Source organism: Gopherus evgoodei, chromosome 18 (genome assembly GCF_007399415.2).
Source record: "Gopherus evgoodei ecotype Sinaloan lineage chromosome 18, rGopEvg1_v1.p, whole genome shotgun sequence".
NCBI lineage: Eukaryota > Metazoa > Chordata > Testudines > Testudinidae > Gopherus > Gopherus evgoodei.
Window position 1 is genome coordinate 10,347,399 of NC_044339.1, and position 19,899 is coordinate 10,367,297.

The 19,899-nt window shown below is 37.7% G+C and overlaps 1 protein-coding gene across 11 annotated transcripts in view; it reads right to left on the reverse strand.

Annotated features, from left to right (window-relative positions):
* VPS13D (vacuolar protein sorting 13 homolog D) overlaps positions 1–19,899 on the reverse strand; it is a 191,016-nt gene that overhangs the window by 159,409 nt on the left and 11,708 nt on the right. For 7 of the 11 annotated variants that reach the window (XM_030537965.1, XM_030537969.1, XM_030537968.1 and 4 more), the window contains 15 exons: positions 19,607–19,711; positions 18,356–18,526; positions 18,072–18,172; positions 17,267–17,435; positions 15,169–15,264; positions 14,131–14,341; positions 13,182–13,361; positions 12,331–12,461; positions 11,412–11,484; positions 10,345–10,515; positions 9,230–9,360; positions 8,633–8,765; positions 5,242–7,467; positions 4,588–4,739; positions 1,860–2,894 (listed from right to left, as the gene is read on the reverse strand). In XM_030537965.1, coding sequence (XP_030393825.1) covers positions 1,860–2,894; positions 4,588–4,739; positions 5,242–7,467; positions 8,633–8,765; positions 9,230–9,360; positions 10,345–10,515; positions 11,412–11,484; positions 12,331–12,461; positions 13,182–13,361; positions 14,131–14,341; positions 15,169–15,264; positions 17,267–17,435; positions 18,072–18,172; positions 18,356–18,526; positions 19,607–19,711 — 5,085 coding nt within the window. The remainder of the gene's footprint in view (positions 1–1,859; positions 2,895–4,587; positions 4,740–5,241; positions 7,468–8,632; positions 8,766–9,229; positions 9,361–10,344; positions 10,516–11,411; positions 11,485–12,330; positions 12,462–13,181; positions 13,362–14,130; positions 14,342–15,168; positions 15,265–17,266; positions 17,436–18,071; positions 18,173–18,355; positions 18,527–19,606; positions 19,712–19,899) is intronic. The other 4 variants (XM_030537973.1, XM_030537971.1, XM_030537970.1 and 1 more) reach the window with 1 other exon arrangement.

The following is a 19,899-nucleotide window of genomic DNA, read 5'->3' on the forward strand; positions in this document are numbered from 1 at the left end:
TGGTCAAGGAAAAAGAAACAGATTAGTAGTATGTAATATGATCACATAACTGGAACCAACTTTGAACTGATCTAAAGAAAGGGGAGGCAAAAGCCCTCTTTCTCTCTGTTATTGAAAACAAAAATTCAATTTTAAGAGTGAGAACATTTGCCTTTAACACCCATATCGTCCCCTTCACAGCCTCCACACAACGAGACTATCTTCCTTGCCTGCCTTTCTGACGATCTGAACCCCCTTTTTGGAATCTCTCATCGTCATTCATTTCTCCATTGCATAAAGTTCAAGGTTTTTGTCCTTACTCTCAAGGTTCTTCACAACTCTGCCCATCCTTCCACATCTGCTAGTCTCTTGCTGCATTGTCCACTCTTCCAATAACAGTCTGAACCACCCATTTTTCCATTTCTCCCACAGCTGCCTTTGCACTTTCCTCCAAGTACCAAATATACGTGGAACGTCCAACTGAACTAGCCTCTAAGTTCACTACCCTATCCTGCTCCATATGCCTTTTCAAGACACATTTCTACTGTAACTCCTAAATGAAATCAAAGCACTAACAATGGGTAGGTTGGAACGTGGGTGTCATCTTTTTTAGTAGACATTTATTTACATTAAAGAAACAAATATTCAAATGATTTGGAACTCCTCAAGTTGTACACTCAGTTATCCTATGTAACCACAAGGATATATTATGATTACCTTCGTCCTCCTTCCCCTTCCCTCTTAATGTTTGTGCCTTGTCACAATTAGACTGCAAGAACCTTGGAGAAAGAACTGTATTCCTATGTGTCTATACAGTACCTAGCATAATGAAGCTCCAATTTTGACTGGGGCCTTTGTGACCTAAACGGGTACAACAACCACCTGATTAGTCTTATGAGATTCATTGGGAGCCTCTCAACTCCCATTGAGTGCAAGTCTTAGGGAGCTGGCTGAGCACCTGCTGCACCTTAGGGATCTTAAGATTTTCAATCAACCACCCACATTAGCTCTAGGATTGTAGGCTCCACTAAGCCTTGAGGACCATTGCTTAACCCCCAATCTTCCTTAGGAGGATTCTTCAGAGGTCTCCCAAACACTCATCCTTCACAAATTTTTAAGGAGACTCATTAGGCCTTCTTAATTCGTAACCCGGGCAAGCGTCCTAAGGCTTGGCAGGGGCCCTCAGACCTGCCCACTTGAGTGGAACATACAAGCCTCAAGGGGGTCATGGTGCCATCAGTGACTCTTGAGATGCTCTTTGAGGACCCAGCAAAGCCAACCTCTCCCCTTATGAGGCTTGTTCATCCGTGACACGGGCGGATGACCCTATTTAGGTATTCATCAAATTCTGCCGAGCATAATAAGCTATCTGGGATGGCTGGGGGGTGATGAGTTATTGGGGGTCCAGTCAGCCAGATAAGGTTAGCCGGGAGTAGGAAGCCTTCCTGATGTGTCCCATAAGGCTTGCAGAGGTGAGAGTGGGACTGGGGCTCTGACTACTCTCCTACTACAGAACAGTTGACAGTCTCTCTTACTCTGATTACCACAGAACAGGCAAACTCCAGTATTCCAAACACTGGATATCCAAAACTCTTTTCTCTAACAATCAAATCTGTTCCCTTATCCTAAATTGACATAAAATGCAAATTCATTATTATTAATCCCCTATTTTGCAAAGATTTTGTATTTCCTTCCAAAAACTTTTGTATAATTGGGAGTTACCACATGGGTTTTAGATATATTGTGCATAGGATACATATGAATGATCTCCGCTGTAAATATAAAATGTTAACTTGAATTAAAATACAACTAAAATTTGCATAAAGCAATGTATTATGGAGACAAACATGGTCAACATCCAGCATCTGTATTTCCAGTACCTTAAGGTTCAGCTTGGTGTTCACAGGATCCTGAACTTCAGAAGTTGATAGAATACTTGCTTCCGACTTCACCATCTGCTGAATATCCTCAGGCTGCAGCTTCATAGCATGGTTATCAGCAGTGGATCCAATCCCAAAAAAATCCAATATCACCACCCAGGTTTGCAAAGTTATTAAAACGTCTAGACAGTTGAAGTCAACATCCACACTACGGTTAATTTTGTTATAGCGAGAAGAAAATTCACAATGTTTCTTGTCCACTAGGAATATATTGATATGAACCAATGAATCATCAAAGTTATTTTTTCCAGAAGGCACCTTGGATTTGTTTAATGTCGGAGAAGGTGGGGGAGTCAAAGGATACTCAGAATCAGCATCTTCTTTGTGTGCTTTACGGGAGGCACAAGTTGGTCTTTGGTACAACTGAAAGACATTTGGTGCTTCTTCCATGTGGGAGGGGAGGGAACGTGGCATGTCTGGATACTCCACATGGGATATTGAAGGGCAAGACTGGGAAAGATATTCCTTGTGCATTAAACTGGATGGTTTGGGTGCTCCACGGGACACCATGAGGTTCTTATGCATAGAGTCTGGACATTTTTCCAACAGGTCTTCCATCAGCAAAGAACGCAAGGTAATCTGAACAGATAAAGTATGCGGATGATCCTTAGCAAATTCAACATCAAAATCCTGAAACTTCAAGCTAACCAGACCTTGTGCTCCAAGTGTAAGATCTCCACATAATTGAACCTGGAGTTCTGAAATACAAAAGTTTGCTTGAATCTGGGTAAAAGATTTTGTTTCCCTAACAGGCACTGACTTGTTTGGAGCAGCAGAAAAGCTGGAATGGCTGAACAATCCATTCTCCTTCCGTTCATTTGAGAACTCTGAGCCTACACTGCGAAGCGATACTGAAGGAGAACTAGGACAAGTTGAAGATGTAGAACTGGATGCAAACTTATTCAAATCTTCATTGTAAATTAAATTGTCAAGGGTTTGCAAAACTTGCTCATATACATGTTTTGCTAACACCACCTGCATTTAAAAAACAAACAGTCATAAGTCTAGTATCTATTAATATTTTCCAAGCTCAGCAAATGTGTAAAAAACATCTCCACATTTTCTTAATGTTAAAATATCATTGTTTCAAGTATGTTAGGCCCCAACAATCAACTTGTATTAAAGTTCTGAAAACAACATGTAGCAAATCTTAAAAAACATTCTACTCAGAATCAATATTGCTTAGGTGCATCTACTTTGCTTCAATCCATTCACCACCTCCACCACTGTTACTTGATTTTAAGAACATTCATATGAAAAAGGCATTTACATGCTTAACATTTTATCTGTTCTACAGCTGCTTCTTCACATGAAGTCATAATCCTCCGTGTCACACCATCATAATTTCCACAACAATTAATCAATGTCACTGGCAGAGGATTAGCCTTTTTAAAAACAACGCGGGGGTCAATTCATGGGGAATGTTTGAAATACACTACATTCTGTTTCAGATTGAAGCCAGCATAGGCCTGACTAGAGAGATCCTGCCTACAGCACAGAAACTGGTACACAAATTGAACAGTTCAACAAATTCAACATTTCAACATCTGCAGTAGCATAAAGCTTGTGTTGGAAACACCAAACTAAAAATCAGGGGATTCAATCCAAAGAGAAAAATATAATTTTTTGATCAATGATAACTTTGTGTTCAATTACAGAAACAATTTGATCTTCTAAACGCCACTTCATGCCATAGTTTTTGCAGGAATTGGATTTTTTAAAATTAATGCTGGTGAAAGTTACCAGAATGACAGCGCTGAAGAGTTAATTCTTCTGCTTAAATCGACAGAACAAGTACAGCATGGGCAGAAACAGTATAAGCTTCCCAACACCAGCCCAAACAACTTGACCTTGAGGAAACACTTCTGGGATGAGAGGAAAGCCAACTTTCTATTGTTGTCTGTAGCAGAGTGCTGGTGCAAAAGCACCTAATTAGCCCCTGCCCAGTTAGCTCCAATTAGGAGAAACAGATTGGGGCTGATGGAAAAGGCCTGATGCTGGCCTGAGGATTGGCAACAACTGCTGGCCTGACAAGCCAACGGCTATAAAGGCTGGGAGGGAGCCAGAAGGCAGGGGGGCAGCCAGGGAGAAGTCAGTCAGGGAGGGAACTGGAGGTCTCCTAGCTGAAGGCTGACTCTGCCTGTAAAGGAGGTGATAATCCTGTAAAGTTTGTAGATAGACAGACATTGGTGGTGGGATAACTTGAAGTAAATAAAGACACAGGTGTTGCACAATCCTGAAGCCTGTCTGAGGCTTATTGGGGGTAGAAAGCGGACCCAGGGAAGAGGGGCAGGACATGAACCCTGTTACATTATTGAATCCTTGATCTTTGTTGAGATTCCTAACAAGTATGCCAATTAGGACAATGGTAGGGTGGGTTCTTGGTGCTGTGGACGGAGGATGACTAGCAATGAAAAACCATCAACTCATTTCAAGCAGACTACCAAAATGCCTTATGGTACTAACTTCTGGACATTGCCCTGGGTTAGATTTGAACTGGCAATATAGAGGTAGAATTCTATATTCCATTTTCCAGTTCCCTAAACAACCCTGTCCCTGACATTATTCTTCTAGATCGCCAAAAAAGGCCCTTTAATAAAAAAATTGTTATATTCAACTGTGGAGTAAAACATCTATATTAATACTGGTAAATATTAAATTATTATACCTGAAGAGGGTTGACAAATTTCCCCTCGATTCTCATAATGCCTGATATTCCAATGTCTTCATTACTCAAAGGGAACATCAAATCTAAATCTCTGTTTATTGGGATCTTTTCCAATTTAAACTGGATAGTGGTATTGTTCAGAATGTGGAAAGCTGTTATTAAAAGATATACATACTTACATTTTTATTCCCAACATCAACAGTATTAAATACTAAATCACATCATACTGAAACGTAACTGTCAAATTAAAATAAAGACAAAAATTACATCACCATGGAATATTATTATTACCTGGAGACTGACAGTGGCTCTTTTTTGATATGGGACTGAATAAGAACAGCCCAGAAAGGACAACATAAGTCTGCTTTTGCTGATCTAATTCTGAATCTTTCAGTTGCTCTAAAAACTTTTTTTTTTTAACTGTAGTTCTGATTATATTTTAGCAAAGCTGTGCATGGAGGCAACTATTCAGTTTTCAGATTAGGAGTGCAAAATCTGGATACAAATAAATGTGAATTTGTTCACATTGTAATTAAATTCCCAAGCAGCACATTTTATGAAGAGCCTCTTTTTAAACAGATATTTAAATACACTCAGGTTTTAACGCTACTTGCTAGTCAAAAGAAAGAAGCCAGAGTTTTTCATGTTACTTACCATGACCTTTATGTAATGATTCAAAAAAATCATGACGAGTAAAGTTGGCTTCCTCCTGGCTAGTAACACTGGGAGTACTTGAAGGAGGGTGTAACCCCTGAGTCATCTCACTTGCAGACTCTTTCCTGACCATAAACTGGTTGCTATTTAAAGAATACATTTTAATATCTTTAATTTCAACTTGCAGTCTGTCACTTCTAGACTCATCTTCTCCTGGCACAAAATTCTGAATACATATTTGTCCTAGATGTCCTACAAGCAGTTCAGGGCTACCTGGCTTGCGAGGTATTGATACAATTGGTGACTCAACATTTACGTTTAAGATAAGCTTAATGGTATCAGTTTTGAGAGATGATGGTCCAAACCCATCTTCTTCATTATCTTCTAAATTGAAAGGGTCTCTTGATCGTGGTGTTGTATCAAACAGAGAAACCATTTCACTGTATTCAGCAGTTTTAGTTGCCAGGACAGAGGTAACTTTTGTTGCTGCTGTCTTCAGCATGCTGCAGAAATTCTCTTCCAATTCATCCATGGATAAAGTTAGTTCTTTCAAAAATTTAGCTGAGTGGTTGTAATGTAAAGAAGCCATTTTGAGGTTCAGGGAGCATTCTTCTTTTGACTGCTCTACAAAATTGAAGCTCAAAGCATCTGGGAGGCTACTTTCCTCATGAAGCCTGACAAATAGAGATTCAAAGTAGCCAATATCATTGATGAGATTTTCATACCTTACTGTATTCCCTATGCTGACAACATACTGGTTCTTAACGTTATCTTGTGTCAGATCCATAAGGTGCAAGCAGCCAAGAGAGCCATTTACATCCAACTTGTTACACATGGAGACATTAACTTTGGTGCCACCAATGCTCGCTGTCGCAATTTTTCTGCCATATTTTTCTCCATTTGTCATTCCAACTGTCCTAAGGAGGAGTATATTTAACCAGTGAATATCCACTGCTACTTCTATATTTCGTGCATGGGTAGACTGAAAGGTTTCTTGCTCCCTGAAATTTCTTTCCAAGTCAATCATTAAAGGTTGAGGGCTAGAATCTTCTTTTTCCTTTGGGAAGGATTTCTGGAGAAACCCAATCAGCTCAACAATTGTCTCTGGGTTAAGAATGATATCCAAGTTGTTCACTTGCACGGATATCACTTGGAGCGTGCTGTCCAAATTCATTGATGGGCATTCTGCACTCACAAATTGATATTCCAATTTAATCAAAGATTCTTGATCCTTTGCATAATTACCAGATGAAATATTTGAGGCTGCTGCACATTTCTCTGTCAAACTGGCCACATCAATTGGATAGGCTTCATTTGGTCCATAAATAGGAGACTGTGCCCTACTATCTTGAAGTCTTCCTGTCGGAACATCAAAACTAAGATTCTTGTGAGAAGCCATCAAAAGATCAAAATCGGAGCCATATGTTTGCATAGTGTCAACCAGTAACAAGCCATGAACAGTTAGTGACACTTCTGCATCATAAGGCCTCTTCACAAAATGGGCATTGGTGCCAAAAACCTTGAGTACAGAGATATATCGCCCACTGCTTTCAACACCTAGCTGCATACAGTTAACTTTAAATTCAGCTAAAAGAAGTTGAGACTCTACAAGAACCTCCCTAGTATGTTGTTCAACCATCATAACACTCTGTGTTAAATTCATTACAGAATCATGCAAACTTCCACGTTGATCGACGTCTGTGAAAATCTTCTCTTTCCCTATGTGTAAAGCATCTGGGGACTTAGTTTCAGATGTACTCAGCCTTGCAAAACAATTCTTCAAAGCTGATATTTTATCCTCATTGATATGTATTTTCAAGTCTGGTAAATTCCCAGATAGGACAGCTCCTGGGTATTTTGGATCAGATGTGTATATCAATCTACGCTCCAACTGCAAATGAACATTGAATTTTTCTACCACGTGAGTTGGACCCACATCGCTATCCTGAACATGTTTCCAGTTATCTTTCACTCGTCCAACCATGATCTGAAGATCCATAAATGACAACGTGTATCTCTCATACATTTTTTTACTCATTAAGTGTGCCTGTAATTGCTCTTCACTGATTTCTACTCCAGTCAATTCAGATGTTTTGATTCCACTACTTGTGGTGGCCTCAGAAGGTGGGGTATTGGGAGGAGTTGCAAGAGGTGTTTTATATTCATTATCACTCAGTTCATTGACCTCTGATGACAAACCACCTGCACTCTTCTTTTTAGACTCATCTGTAGATTAAAAAGGAGGGACTCATCAAAATCATACATTGTTTTCCTTTGGATACTTCTAAAATATTGACCTTGTTGTATGTTTTGATTTTAAACAATGGTCAAGAAATTGTCAAGTGCAATACTCATGTAGTCCCCGATCTTTTATCGCTAGATTTGATAACAGTAAGAATGCAAAAAGAAAAGTAACCACTATATTTCTTGCACGTGGTGCAAAAGTGACAGAAACATTTAAAAAAAAAATTTTTAAATTGCACTTGTGAATTTGTTAATCTATTATTAAAATATATTACTAGTATTACTGAAGGAAATTACAGGAAAATATTTTTTCCTATGTTGATGTGATGCATTTGACAACACTTTGGGCCTGATTCAAGGACCACTGACGTGAGCTAATTCACACTAAATTGACTTCAATGGGATCAACCCTTGTGTCTAACCAACTTTACTGTCCATAGAAGAGAATCAGTAAAAGACTAATCTTGCAATTTCCACTTATGTTTCTGTGAGATTTAAAAGCAGCACGAGAGGAGAGAAAAATCATGTCACTCAAAAGAATCTAATTCCTCTTTAAACCTTACTCAGGAACCCAAATGGATGTTGTGAAAATAGTTTACTCAGAGTTTGCCCAGTTCAATCCATAATGCAGCAGTTACTAAAAAAAGCTGTGAAGACCTTGCAGAAATTGTTTTTTCCCGATATGCTAGAAAGAGGTAGAATGGTATGTCTAAGGACCTTGAGGGTGAAATCCTGGCAAAACTCCCATTGAATTCAGTGGGATCAGGATTTTACCTTGGACAGTAGAGTTTATCAGCATCATACTATTTTCCACTGAGGAGACATTAAAGTACGTCCAGACTACCCGCCATACCGGGTATCGATGAGACGCGACATATCGATCCCCGAACGCCCTCCTCATCGACTCCGGAACTCAGGTTACAGATGTAAATTGCCACAGGCAGACTTCAGATTTCATACTAGGTCCTGCAGAGGTAAGGCCAGCCCTGGACTAAAGTTTACCCCCTCCCAACCTTCCCCAATAAATATGGTATTAATATTACTAAAACTATATGTGTGCCCAGGCAAATAGAAGAATGCTACAGTAGAAAAAAGTGTGTTTCTACCTTATACATATAAACAGCTACAGTTTATTTTCAGGTCATACCTTGAGAATTGGTAAGTAATATTCTCCCCAGGTCCAATACTACTAACACTGGGTCCACAAATTTGAAGTCATCAGGAAAGATCACCTGAGGGGCGGAAATATCGAGGCACACTGTCCAACGTTTGCTGTTTTCCTGAAAATAAAATAATATTTTTTCCCCATTCACAAAACAAATGCAAGAGTCAATCCTCTCCAAATTATGAAGCTCAAATAGCAAATCTCCACTGATACTAAGATACCTGTATAAGCATAACATGCATTTGACAGTTTTATGAAAAAGTATCAGAGCCCAAATATTTTCTTCTCAAAGAAAAGATCTTTTAATTTTTTCTCTTGTTATAATAGCTACTTATGACATACACATTACTAATACAGTTACCCTTCAATTTTTAGGAAGGGCAAAGTAGTTTCCAAGAGCAGCTGAAAGATGATTACTACATACTTGGAGAGAATTTTTCCAAAAACACTTAACACCCAACAGCTTCTATTGATTTCAATGGAAACTTGAAATTTGGGAAACTTTGAGGCTCCCTTCCATGTTTCAGAACTAATATAAAAGGCAAGGTAATAAAAACACATTTCTGAGAAAAAACTTACAATGAAATCTCCCACTAGTAAACGATCAATCGTTTGTCTGATTTCAGCTTTTGTCTGCATTTTTAGTTTGTTATACTGTCTTCTAGCCGCTTCAGCCACTCTCAGCTCTAGCTCAGACTGATATCCAAAACCTGTATGAAAGATACAAATCTAACTATGTATAATTTTGTTCACATATTGCTGAATCAGGAAGAAGTGAGAATTTATTTACTGTGATTTATAAAAATGTTAAAAATGTAAACTAAGTTGTTATTTTTTCCAGGAAAGTGCATAACAGACAGCCAAAAATTGCATCTATAGCCTGGAGTGACCATTCCCAATAACAGCCCTAAACACTAACTGTATTACAAATGATTATTTGGCAAAAACAGAGCTTTTAAGCAAACAAAGGATTTTTTAAATCCTTGTCTGATCATTACTGCGGGTCACACCTTCCATTTTAATTTCCTGAACAAAATCTGACTAAATATACTCACAGGAATTTAAGGGCAGGCTATGAGGCAGCCAAAATCCTTCCTAATTGTATCCATATCCCTTGAGGAACATTCTGATCTTGTGAAAAGGAAGGAAAACTTATTTCTATACTAGGCCTGTCCCATATCTTGCTGCTATCAAACCATTAGTATTCAAACACTAAGGACTCAAAAAGAATCATTCATTGCTCCTTATTCTCACCCTTTCAGCCCTCAGAAGCAAACATACAGAGCTGAAGTTCTAAAGCAGCTGACAAAGTTCGAGCTCAGGTCTTAAGTCCCCAGGACAAGCAAGGATTAGTTCAGGGAAGCTCTATCCTTACAGAAGACACACAGCAACTGTAAAAAGGAAGAGACTCCCTCTGACAAAATCCAAGAGTGGCAACGATAGACTTGAGAGAGGGACAGATTGTGATAATGTGGCATCTACAAGAGTAGTAAATTAAATGTGGAAGTGTAGGGAGATATCCTGAAGGCATATCCTTTCTACTTCAGAAATCAAGAGAAGCCCTGCACTATTTCTTGAGTTGAATTTACAATAGAAACTCTTATTGCTGCTTTACCATAGTAAATATGAGAAATCAATCAAATTTGAGAGAAGAAATAGGGCATGAAAAAAATATAAAACAAAAAAAGATTAACCTGAGGTATGAACCCTTCCCTTGTAGAAGAAATCAGCTACTTTCTTAATGGCTTGTGGATTGTAAATAACATTTAGAGGTCTGGTACTGACTTCCAGGCGTCTCTCAAAATTGCTGTGGGCTGGGTTTCTCTCATACAGCATCTCAAATACTGGTGCATTGGGGTCTGCATCTGAATCAAGATAACAAAAGAATCTAAAAGAAATTCTGTCTAAAATAGCACTATGGAGGGTATAAAAATAAATTTTTAATTTGCATGCGGGTGATTAACATCTGATGATCACTCATACTTTAGTATTTAAAATTTTTAAATTACAATAGATATGGCCATGTTGGTACAACAAAAGCAGCTCAATTTAAAAATAAACAAACATTCGTAGACTTTAAGGTCAGAAGAGACTATCGTGATCATCTTTTCTGACCTCCTGCATACCGCAGGCCCCAGAACCTCACTCGCCCATTCCTGTAATATACCCCTAACCTCTGGCTGAGTTAGTGAAGTCCTCAAATCATGATTTAAAGACTTCAAGTTACAGACAATCCACTCTAGTTGAAACCAGCACGTGACCCATTCCCTGTGCTGCAGAGGAAGGCAAAAATCCCCTAAGGTCTCTGCCAATCTGACATGGGGGAATTTCCTTCCTGACCCCAAATATGGCAATTAGTATTTGTCTACAATTAAACAACTAAAATTTTCAAAACGGGGTACCTAAAAGTTAGGTTCCTAACTCAAGCAGAAGCCTCATTTGCAAAGATGCTGAGTATCTGCAGTTCCTCCTGAGTTCAATTTATCAAAATCAAGCCATTTATTTAGGAGCATAACAACCCAATCTTGCAAATTTGCTTTGCAAAGGTGGATCTCTGAGCCCATGCAAAGCCCCATTGACTTCAGTGTGGAAGATACCCTGCAAGTTTCTCTATGCATGTTCAGAGCCTAAATATGGAAATAGGAGCCTAACGTTAGGCACCAATGTTTGAAATTTTTTAGCCTAAGTATTTCACTAATACGTTTTTCAAATGCATAATCTGGTTGCATGCTCAGATCAGGCATCAAAATGAAAATATTACCAGTGCTCTGATTAGTCGTTTCCGCAGATGAAGTTTGGAGACCAAAGGAAGAGACGCAGCCAACCTCTTTTTGCTAATTAGAACAACAACAACAACAAAATTGAAGACCATCAAACTGAACATAAAAATAAGCCATTTAATGTACATACCCAAATTTAAGTTGTGTTTTTCCTTATTATATTTGTTGCCAATTTTACAATGCTATGTGATTTATAATTATTATTATAATGCCATTATACCATGTATTTTTTCTTCATATAACCAATAATGAAAGAAAGGAAAAACAATTTGCATGGCAACATATAAGAAGGAAAAGCTATCCTTCTTAGTCAACAAGCTGATGTCTGAATAAAAATTGCAAGTGGAAATCACATTTCTACTAATTATAGTTAATAGACGTCAAGTCTTCAAGGCTAAAGCAAAATCAAATCTTTCATCCAACTCTGGTAGAAACACTTCAATTCTTCAGTGACAATACTAGAAGAAAAGTTTCTGGATCCTAGGTTTGTGGTCTAGAACTAGATGCAACTGAAGCAAGTTTTCCATGGGAACAAAGGTTTTTCGAGGGGGCAGCGGGGGAGAGAGCTGGTAAATAATGCAAAACCAAACAACTCTCTAGCTAACTAAGCAGCAGTCCAACAACTGGCTCTGAATAATAAATATCCAGAACAGCAGTCCCAAAGATTAAAAAATGGAAGGAGCTCTATGGGGGATCCTTGCAGAGAAAAAAAGTCAAACATCATTCAGACATTTTCCAGTTTATAGATTTTCTTCTGTGCTTATGATGTTAATGCCTCATACATATGAAGATTAACATCAGTATTTTTATATTCATGTTTTGCTACTTTTTTTTATTTAAATACCAATCCTATAATGGCAACAGTACTATATCAAGATGTAATTGCATTCTTCTACATACAGGATTCGGGAAGACAAGAACAGGAAATATGGTTCCTTCTGTTGCTAAATCTCGCAGAAAAAGGCCACCCAGTTGAACTGTGAGAAGGGAAGAATTTCTGCGGGGAAGGGATTCTGCTAAGATCTTTACACCTGAAAAATAAAGACATAAGTGGCTATATTGCATTCTAGAGAAAATAAATTTATTTATGGATGAGAGATACAAGTGTCATCTGACATATTCACAAGCAAGCTAAGAAACAAGACAAGAGCTAAGACTGGACAGTTATGCTTCACTGACAGCCTTTTAAACCATCAGTTTCTCATTGCTAAGCGTTTCTTCAAATTTAAGAATTAAAGCTCTTGTAACATAAGGGGATTTATTTATTTATTGCAAGTAATGTGATTAGAAGTGTCTGCAAATATTTGCATCAAAATGTTGAAAAATGCATTTTGGAATAGATTACTAACAGCATTTGTTGCATATTTATTTCCAGAAATTTATTATCTCAACTCAGGACTAAATACCAGAAAAAAAAATCAAGTTATAAAATTTGAACAGTTTCACAGTAATCAGATGTCAAAGTAAAAAGATTTATTACCACTTTCTACATAATAAAACTTAAATGAAAGTTCAATAAATCACTTTCGTATTCACAATCTCAATTACCTGCTTCAATCCTAAAATAATTAAAACGGTAAATGTACAAACTAACAAAACACAGGCTTACCAAGGGAAGTGAGATCTGAACTTGAATTGTTTCAGTACTGTTCCATGACATTAGCTCAGTCATGAGTGGCTGCATTGTTTATAAAGCAGAAGCTCTCGTCCTATTTTAGGTACGACAACTATCAAAATTTGAAATATGTTACCTGAAAATTCCAGCTGCATGAAAGCACTTTCATTTATACAGGGAGCCCTCTTCTCTTTATGCAACAAGGTGACAGTGCCACCGTGCAACTGGAGATTTAATTTAGCAAACACATGATCTCTCTTTGTAAATGTGTTCATACTGGAGGCATCTGCAGCTGGATCAAAAAATTCATCAGCACCTAATTTAAAAAGGAGAACAAGGTGAGTTTAACAAACAAGTTACATGACAGCTAGTGAGTAAAACTTGAGATTTCATTTTTGATGAAATACAAAGATGGCCTAACTACAAGGGTGGGAGGAATGAACAAGTAGACAACAGCTTATTACTGGCTCAATCAGAGCTCAGCAGTCTATACTTCCTATGGAATAGTTATCACTACAAACAATTAAAACAGTGCAGACAGCTGCAATCTTTATGCTGCTTTAGAAATTAGCCATCTCATCAACTAACAAAAAACCCACAGAACTTTTAATTTAGTGTTAGTCGATGATTAAGAAAAACATATATTTTTAAATGTTTCTCCTTTATACATATTTATTTAGAAATTTAAGTCTACATCTCTCTCCTTTTAATGATATGAATTTTAAAAATCGTTTCAGTTCATCTTGAACAAGTATATAACTGAGGGTACATCTACAGTGAAAAAAAAAAAGCAAGCCTCAGAGCCTGGGTCAACTGACTTGGGCTTGTGCGGTTTGCACTACAGGGCTAAAAATAGCAATATAGATGTTCCCATTTGGGTTGGAACCTAGCCTCTAAAACCCAGTGAGGGGCATGGGTCTCAGAGACCAGGATCCAACCCAAGCAGTTTATACTACTGTTTTTAACCCCGTAGCACAAGCCCAAGTTAGTTGACTCAGGCTCTGAAACTCACCGACACTTTTTTCCCGCCCCCTCAGTATACACATTCCCTAAGGTGATAATCTGGATATAAAATATTACTATACCCAGTATTTCTTCTGGATTCCATTGTTCTTGTGTTTCTGGTAGCAGTCCCTCAAAAGGTTCACCTTCGTATGTTTGCTGAGCATATCCATACCAGCCCCCCCACCCAGGAAACCAAGACTGAAGATACTGCAGCATCCCTCTGCTACTGCTGCATTCAGAGTCTGCAGTAGGAGAAACTCCAGGGGACTCAGACAAAGGCTCTTTAACACTCTGTTCCAAATAAACAAAATCACACACACATTAGGATAAAGAAAAGAAAAGAAACTTTGTCTTAAAAATACAGAATACTATTTCCTACTATGATTCCATCTACTATTTATTTACTGAACATTCCTAAGCATAAATACCATACAATGCTGTTTTCACTTGTCAAATACATTGCTGTGTTGTCTAAGTGAACTATCATCAGAATCTTGTTTTACACATTGTAAACTTATCATTACCATCGTTAGCTACTGCGTATTTAAAAGCATATGGATGAGTTAAAATTTCTGGACTTATCCAGATCGGTTTCTTAATTTTTCTTAACAGTTGCTAGAATCATTTGTAATGCACCCTAACCATAGCTCAATCAATAAGCATTTACTTTTAATAGAACTCTCACTCAGGCTTACAATCAGTAGTCAACATTACATCTTATGAAATGAGCCTTAAAGGGTCAATGTTTGTACATTTATAGAAGGACCAACTCTGCACTATTTATTTCAGGAAAATTCCATTATAGGTTTCAAGTCTTAGTTCTCTCTTTTAATATTAAAGAGCAAGAGTGTTGCTAGTATGGAGCGCAATGTTATCGTCACCGACCGTCAGCATATGGCTGGGGAGGGGGCTTGCTGCCCAAGCACCCTAATAATAGCACTCAGCATATCACAACTGAAGAATCTGAGCATGATTGTGGTTTTAGCACTGGCATCACACTGCTCAGCATGAATATACTGTATGTGCTACAATACCTTTTACAATTAGGAAAATACAATTTCCTGTAATACTGCACCTTTAGGTTCTCAATATTATCCAGTGTACAGAAAGTCACTCACCTCTGCTACATCATGGAATTTGTCATAAACAATCTCACGTAAAATCTTCAACTCCTCAAATGTCTGCTCTTCTTCAATACGATGCATTTCTTCCTGCTGGGCAAAAAGGTATGTTTGTGCTGGTTCACAGGCAATTAAAGTTTTATACTCTTCAAAAAAAACACACTCCGAAGGGGAGATTCTTTCAAGCATCTAAGGGATTTAGCAGCACAAGTGCACAGATTTTCACTGGGACATGTGCTCCTAAATCCCACAGGTGAATTTGAAAATCTCCATAGAAGATACTGGAACACAGACATATAATGAGAATCAAAGCCAATTAGTTCATTTGATATACAATTAAACTGAGTGCATCTATGCTGAAGGCACATAAGAGCCAAAATGGGAATTGAATTAACGAAAATGGACAAGGAAAGCTATGAAACTACTTTCTGTGAAGAGAATTCATTCCTTGAGGCCAGATGCATCAGCGACAGCGTACTTGGTAGTCTTGTTCCAACTCTTGCATGATAAGTGAGGACTTGGATTGTCTACAACACCAAGTGTGTATGTGATGGTGGGAGGTGACTTGCAATCCTAGAACAACTGTTTCTTGGATGCTTGAGGGATCTTACTAACAGCAAAAATATATACAAAACCAAAGATTGTTTTCAGTCCCAGAAAAAGACTTGCCTATTAAGTAGTGTTTCCAAAATTTATGACCGGGTATATAGGTGCCCAAATCCAATTTCAAAAGAAAACAATTTGATATCATACTAAGTAAAAATTTACAAAACTAATGAAATATACATTTTAAAAAACTAAATTAAAAAGTTATTTAGGTTACAAAGTGAAGCCCTCTCTATGCACTGAATGAGGTAGTGGTCTACAGAAACAATGTTATAAAGGAATTAAGAGAGTATCAGACTGCATAGGCTGCATCAGTTGGCAACCATATATTTGACATTCATTAACTTCAAGTGCTTTATTTTGCAATCTAAATAATGTTCCTTTAACATGGATTTTTGTATGAAAGTTTCTAGGTGTGTAGTTTTTTTTAAAGAATTTTTTAAAAAAAAAGACAGACAGACAGACATTCTTATGTACACTTAACAACCCACCTATCATGCATCATCAGCAAGGTTTTAGCCCTGAACCTTCAGCCCTGCAGCAAAGCTTGAGCTAAGGCCTAACAACATTAGCTGGCTATAGGAGGATATAATCCTGGGGATGACGGAAAGGGAGAAGGAGGGAATGAAGTGGAGATGAACTACTGGGGCATGTGCTGGGTTTGATCAGGTGGGTGGAGAGAGCACAACCAGGTCTCTCCCCATCTCCCAGAAGCTAGGGGAATGCGTGCCTCATGGGGGAAGATGGGCCACTGGGGCCTCATGCCAGGTGGTGGTCAAAAGGGAGCCCAGGTCAGCTCTCTCACTCTGCTCCTCTCACCTCAACAGCTCTGGAAGCTCTGAAGTGTTTCCAATACAGTGTGTGCTGCTCCTGTTTCAGCAGCAGCATGGGCCTGGCTCTTTAAAATGTTTGTGTACAGTTACTTTGACATGCTGCAATTGAAAAGGCAAATGGCAATTTCCCAAAGTTCACAGCTCAGCTAAATCTGAATGAAATAGCTAAATAACCCTGCAAATTGCAGGAAAACTAAATAGCAATTCTGTCTTTCATTTGAAAGCCAAATCTTGAAAGAACTACCTTAAAACATAGAAATTTACTTTTCCTATGCTTCCCACCCCCCAGTATGGAAGGTTTGGCACACTATCTAGTTTTTCATTTTGAAAGACTTCAAGTAGAAGTTTCCTTCTTCATCTATAAAAAGACCAGCATGAATATGAGTGAAGAAGCACCACTGACAATTGCAAAAAACAAGTAACAGCTCAAGGAAAAATTATCTTTTACAATACAAAGAGATTCTGTACGTGCTAAAAACAAATTTGCTGCCATACAAAATATTGCTTAGCAAATTTAAAATAACTCTACAGTTAAATTTGAGGTAAATTTTAAAACAAGAACATAGGCAAAACAAATTTAGTTTCATTTCAAAAAGATGCTAGGATCACTTATTGAGATGTTATCTATACTGTAGAGTACTTGCAAATTTCAATACCTGTTCCGCAACAGACAGCGGGATGCCTTTTAACTGATTGTAATACATATCTGTGTAAGATACTGCATCTTGGGCCCGATGTAAGGCGAAGTCCCAGGTAGAATGTTGCCTCTGTTCTCTGATTTCTGAAAGATTAGCGTTCAAAGCAAAGATCCACCATTCTCGGCAGCTAAAATATGTCAAATGAATACATTTCCAGTTAATTTGATTCTCAATCCAGAGGAAAGGCTGGGTGAGAAAAATAGAGGGTCACTAGCCAGGAAATAAACAGGCACCACAGCCTCAAAGGCACATCAACCCAGCATGTCCTACTACTACAGTAAGGAGCGCTACCTTCATTTCATCAGCTCCTGTGACCTTTACTCTTAATACAGATCCGTGAACTGAGCATGTGGGATTCCTCATCTTCTTCAACGAAAAAAAAGCCAACTCATTCCGAAGGGAAGAGGGGCAAAACTCCTATGCAATTTTCATTGTTTCATCATTTCATTCTTATTAAACTTATGACAGAAGCACTTAACAACTTTGGACAAGTGCAACTTTTATTTTACGTATAAATGCAAATTAAATTAAATATAAAAGCAATAATTCACCTGGTAGAGCACAGAATATTAGAACTACAATTTCAATATATCCTAAATTCTATGCACCACATAATCACTAGCTACCACCTTTGTGACTTTTGCCCTAACTTTAGACTAAAACAGTGTTGTTCAGATAAGTGTAAAATAAACATAAGACTGCATAAAAGGGTATTTTACATCATTACATAAAAATATCAATAGGAAAAAAAAAAAACACTTACTTGTCAGCTATCGTAACCTTTGGTTTCCATTTCCTGAATTTTTGCTGTCGCTCTTTTCGATCCAGTTCCTTTAAGAACCCCATGATTTGCTGATACTGCATCTTTTAATTAAACAGCATATAGATCAATTTGTCAGTGTTAATGTATTCTGTTAAATTATAAGCCACTCTGATAATTTATCGGCACAACAATTAAATCTCAATTTTATGTTGTGTGTGTCAACTGAAAATAAACAACATCTAAAGCCTGATCTGGAGAAGTGATTCACTGAGAAATCATTTTACCTGTGAAAGTTTTAATGGTATTGTCTCAAGCTGGATATCACATTCAAGCCGTGGTGTATGTCGTGATCTTAAAGGTTCCTTAGAACAGTTTCTCTTGAGGAGAGCTGAAGTACATACAGGCTCCATGATGTAATTATGATCACGGCTCTCCATACTTTTGTCCATTGCTTCCTGTGAGTTACAAGCAAATTCAAATCGGTCACTGCATAGAACACACATACGCAATTTACTTAAATGACGATTTGCTAATAAGGATTCTACTAGGTGTATTACACTACTGGAATTTCATCTCCTTTAACCAGGTTTTACCTCCTCATGAAATCATTCTTATCAAGAAGGTAATCTTGTTTAAATATTTGGGGAAATTATTTATAGAGTACCATAGCTGTGCAAGGTACTTCACAAAGGATAATACTTTGCATTTCTATAGTGTCTTCAGAGGTTCTCAAGGCACTTTATAAAAATGAATGAATTTAGTATAACAACACTCCTATGGAGGTAAGAAAATAATATCCCTACTGCATAGATAAATACACTGGGGCATAAAAAGATGAAATGATTTACCAAAAAAGATTATACAGAAGTTGGGGGAAATGCTGGTGCCATTTTTAGCCACAAAACCATATTTTGCATAGTAACTGAAAAGAAAAACCCAGCCTCTGTCCTTTGGCACCCACAATCTAAAGCAGTACGATCCACACAGGTATACTCTTGAATCCTGAATGGACTCCCATTGAATTCAGTGCAACTCGACACAGATATAAGATCTAATAGCCACACTGAGGCCTAAATTAGACCAAGAACACAGCATTACAAATCAAGAGGTGGAACAAAGAGACCAGTAAATACAAAGAGAGGAAAACTGCTCTTAGGAGAAGGTAATCATGTTGATAGCATATAGAATATCAGGGTTTAATATTTATAGGCTGAATTACTATTTTACAGTCTGCATTTGTAGCACCATTGACAGGTCTCATGGAAGCAGTATGTTTTAAAGGAGGGCTTTTAAAGAACATAATTTAAACAGGTAATGTCAGGTAGTTCATAGTTCAGTTTTTACTTGGTCCCATACTAGTCTTTCCATGACCTCATGAATCCACATAGCTTCAGTTGCTCCAAATATTCCTAGACCTAAATCCACTATAAAATTTATTTTACATTGTATTACAACCCAGTAGAAGAACGTGAAAGTCTTGATTTCTCCCTACACATGCAAGTAAACACTATTCCTTCCAAATGTTCATCTCATACCTGTAGCTCACCAAGAGGCAGGTCTCCCAATAAAGTACAACAAGTATCCCAATAAATACTGAAGTCAGCAACATCCAACTGCTTTTTCCGCATCAACTTCTCTACCTTAAGTGAAAAATTTGAATTCGGTCACAATGCATCAAACAAAATGTGACAAATTATTTTAAATCTAACTGTATTGTGATCACCATTAAATATTCAGTGTGTAACATGCAGCTGTTTTTTGACTTTATCATGGTATCCACAGTATTTCTTAAGGATAAGATTGTTATATTATAAAACAATATTTGCAG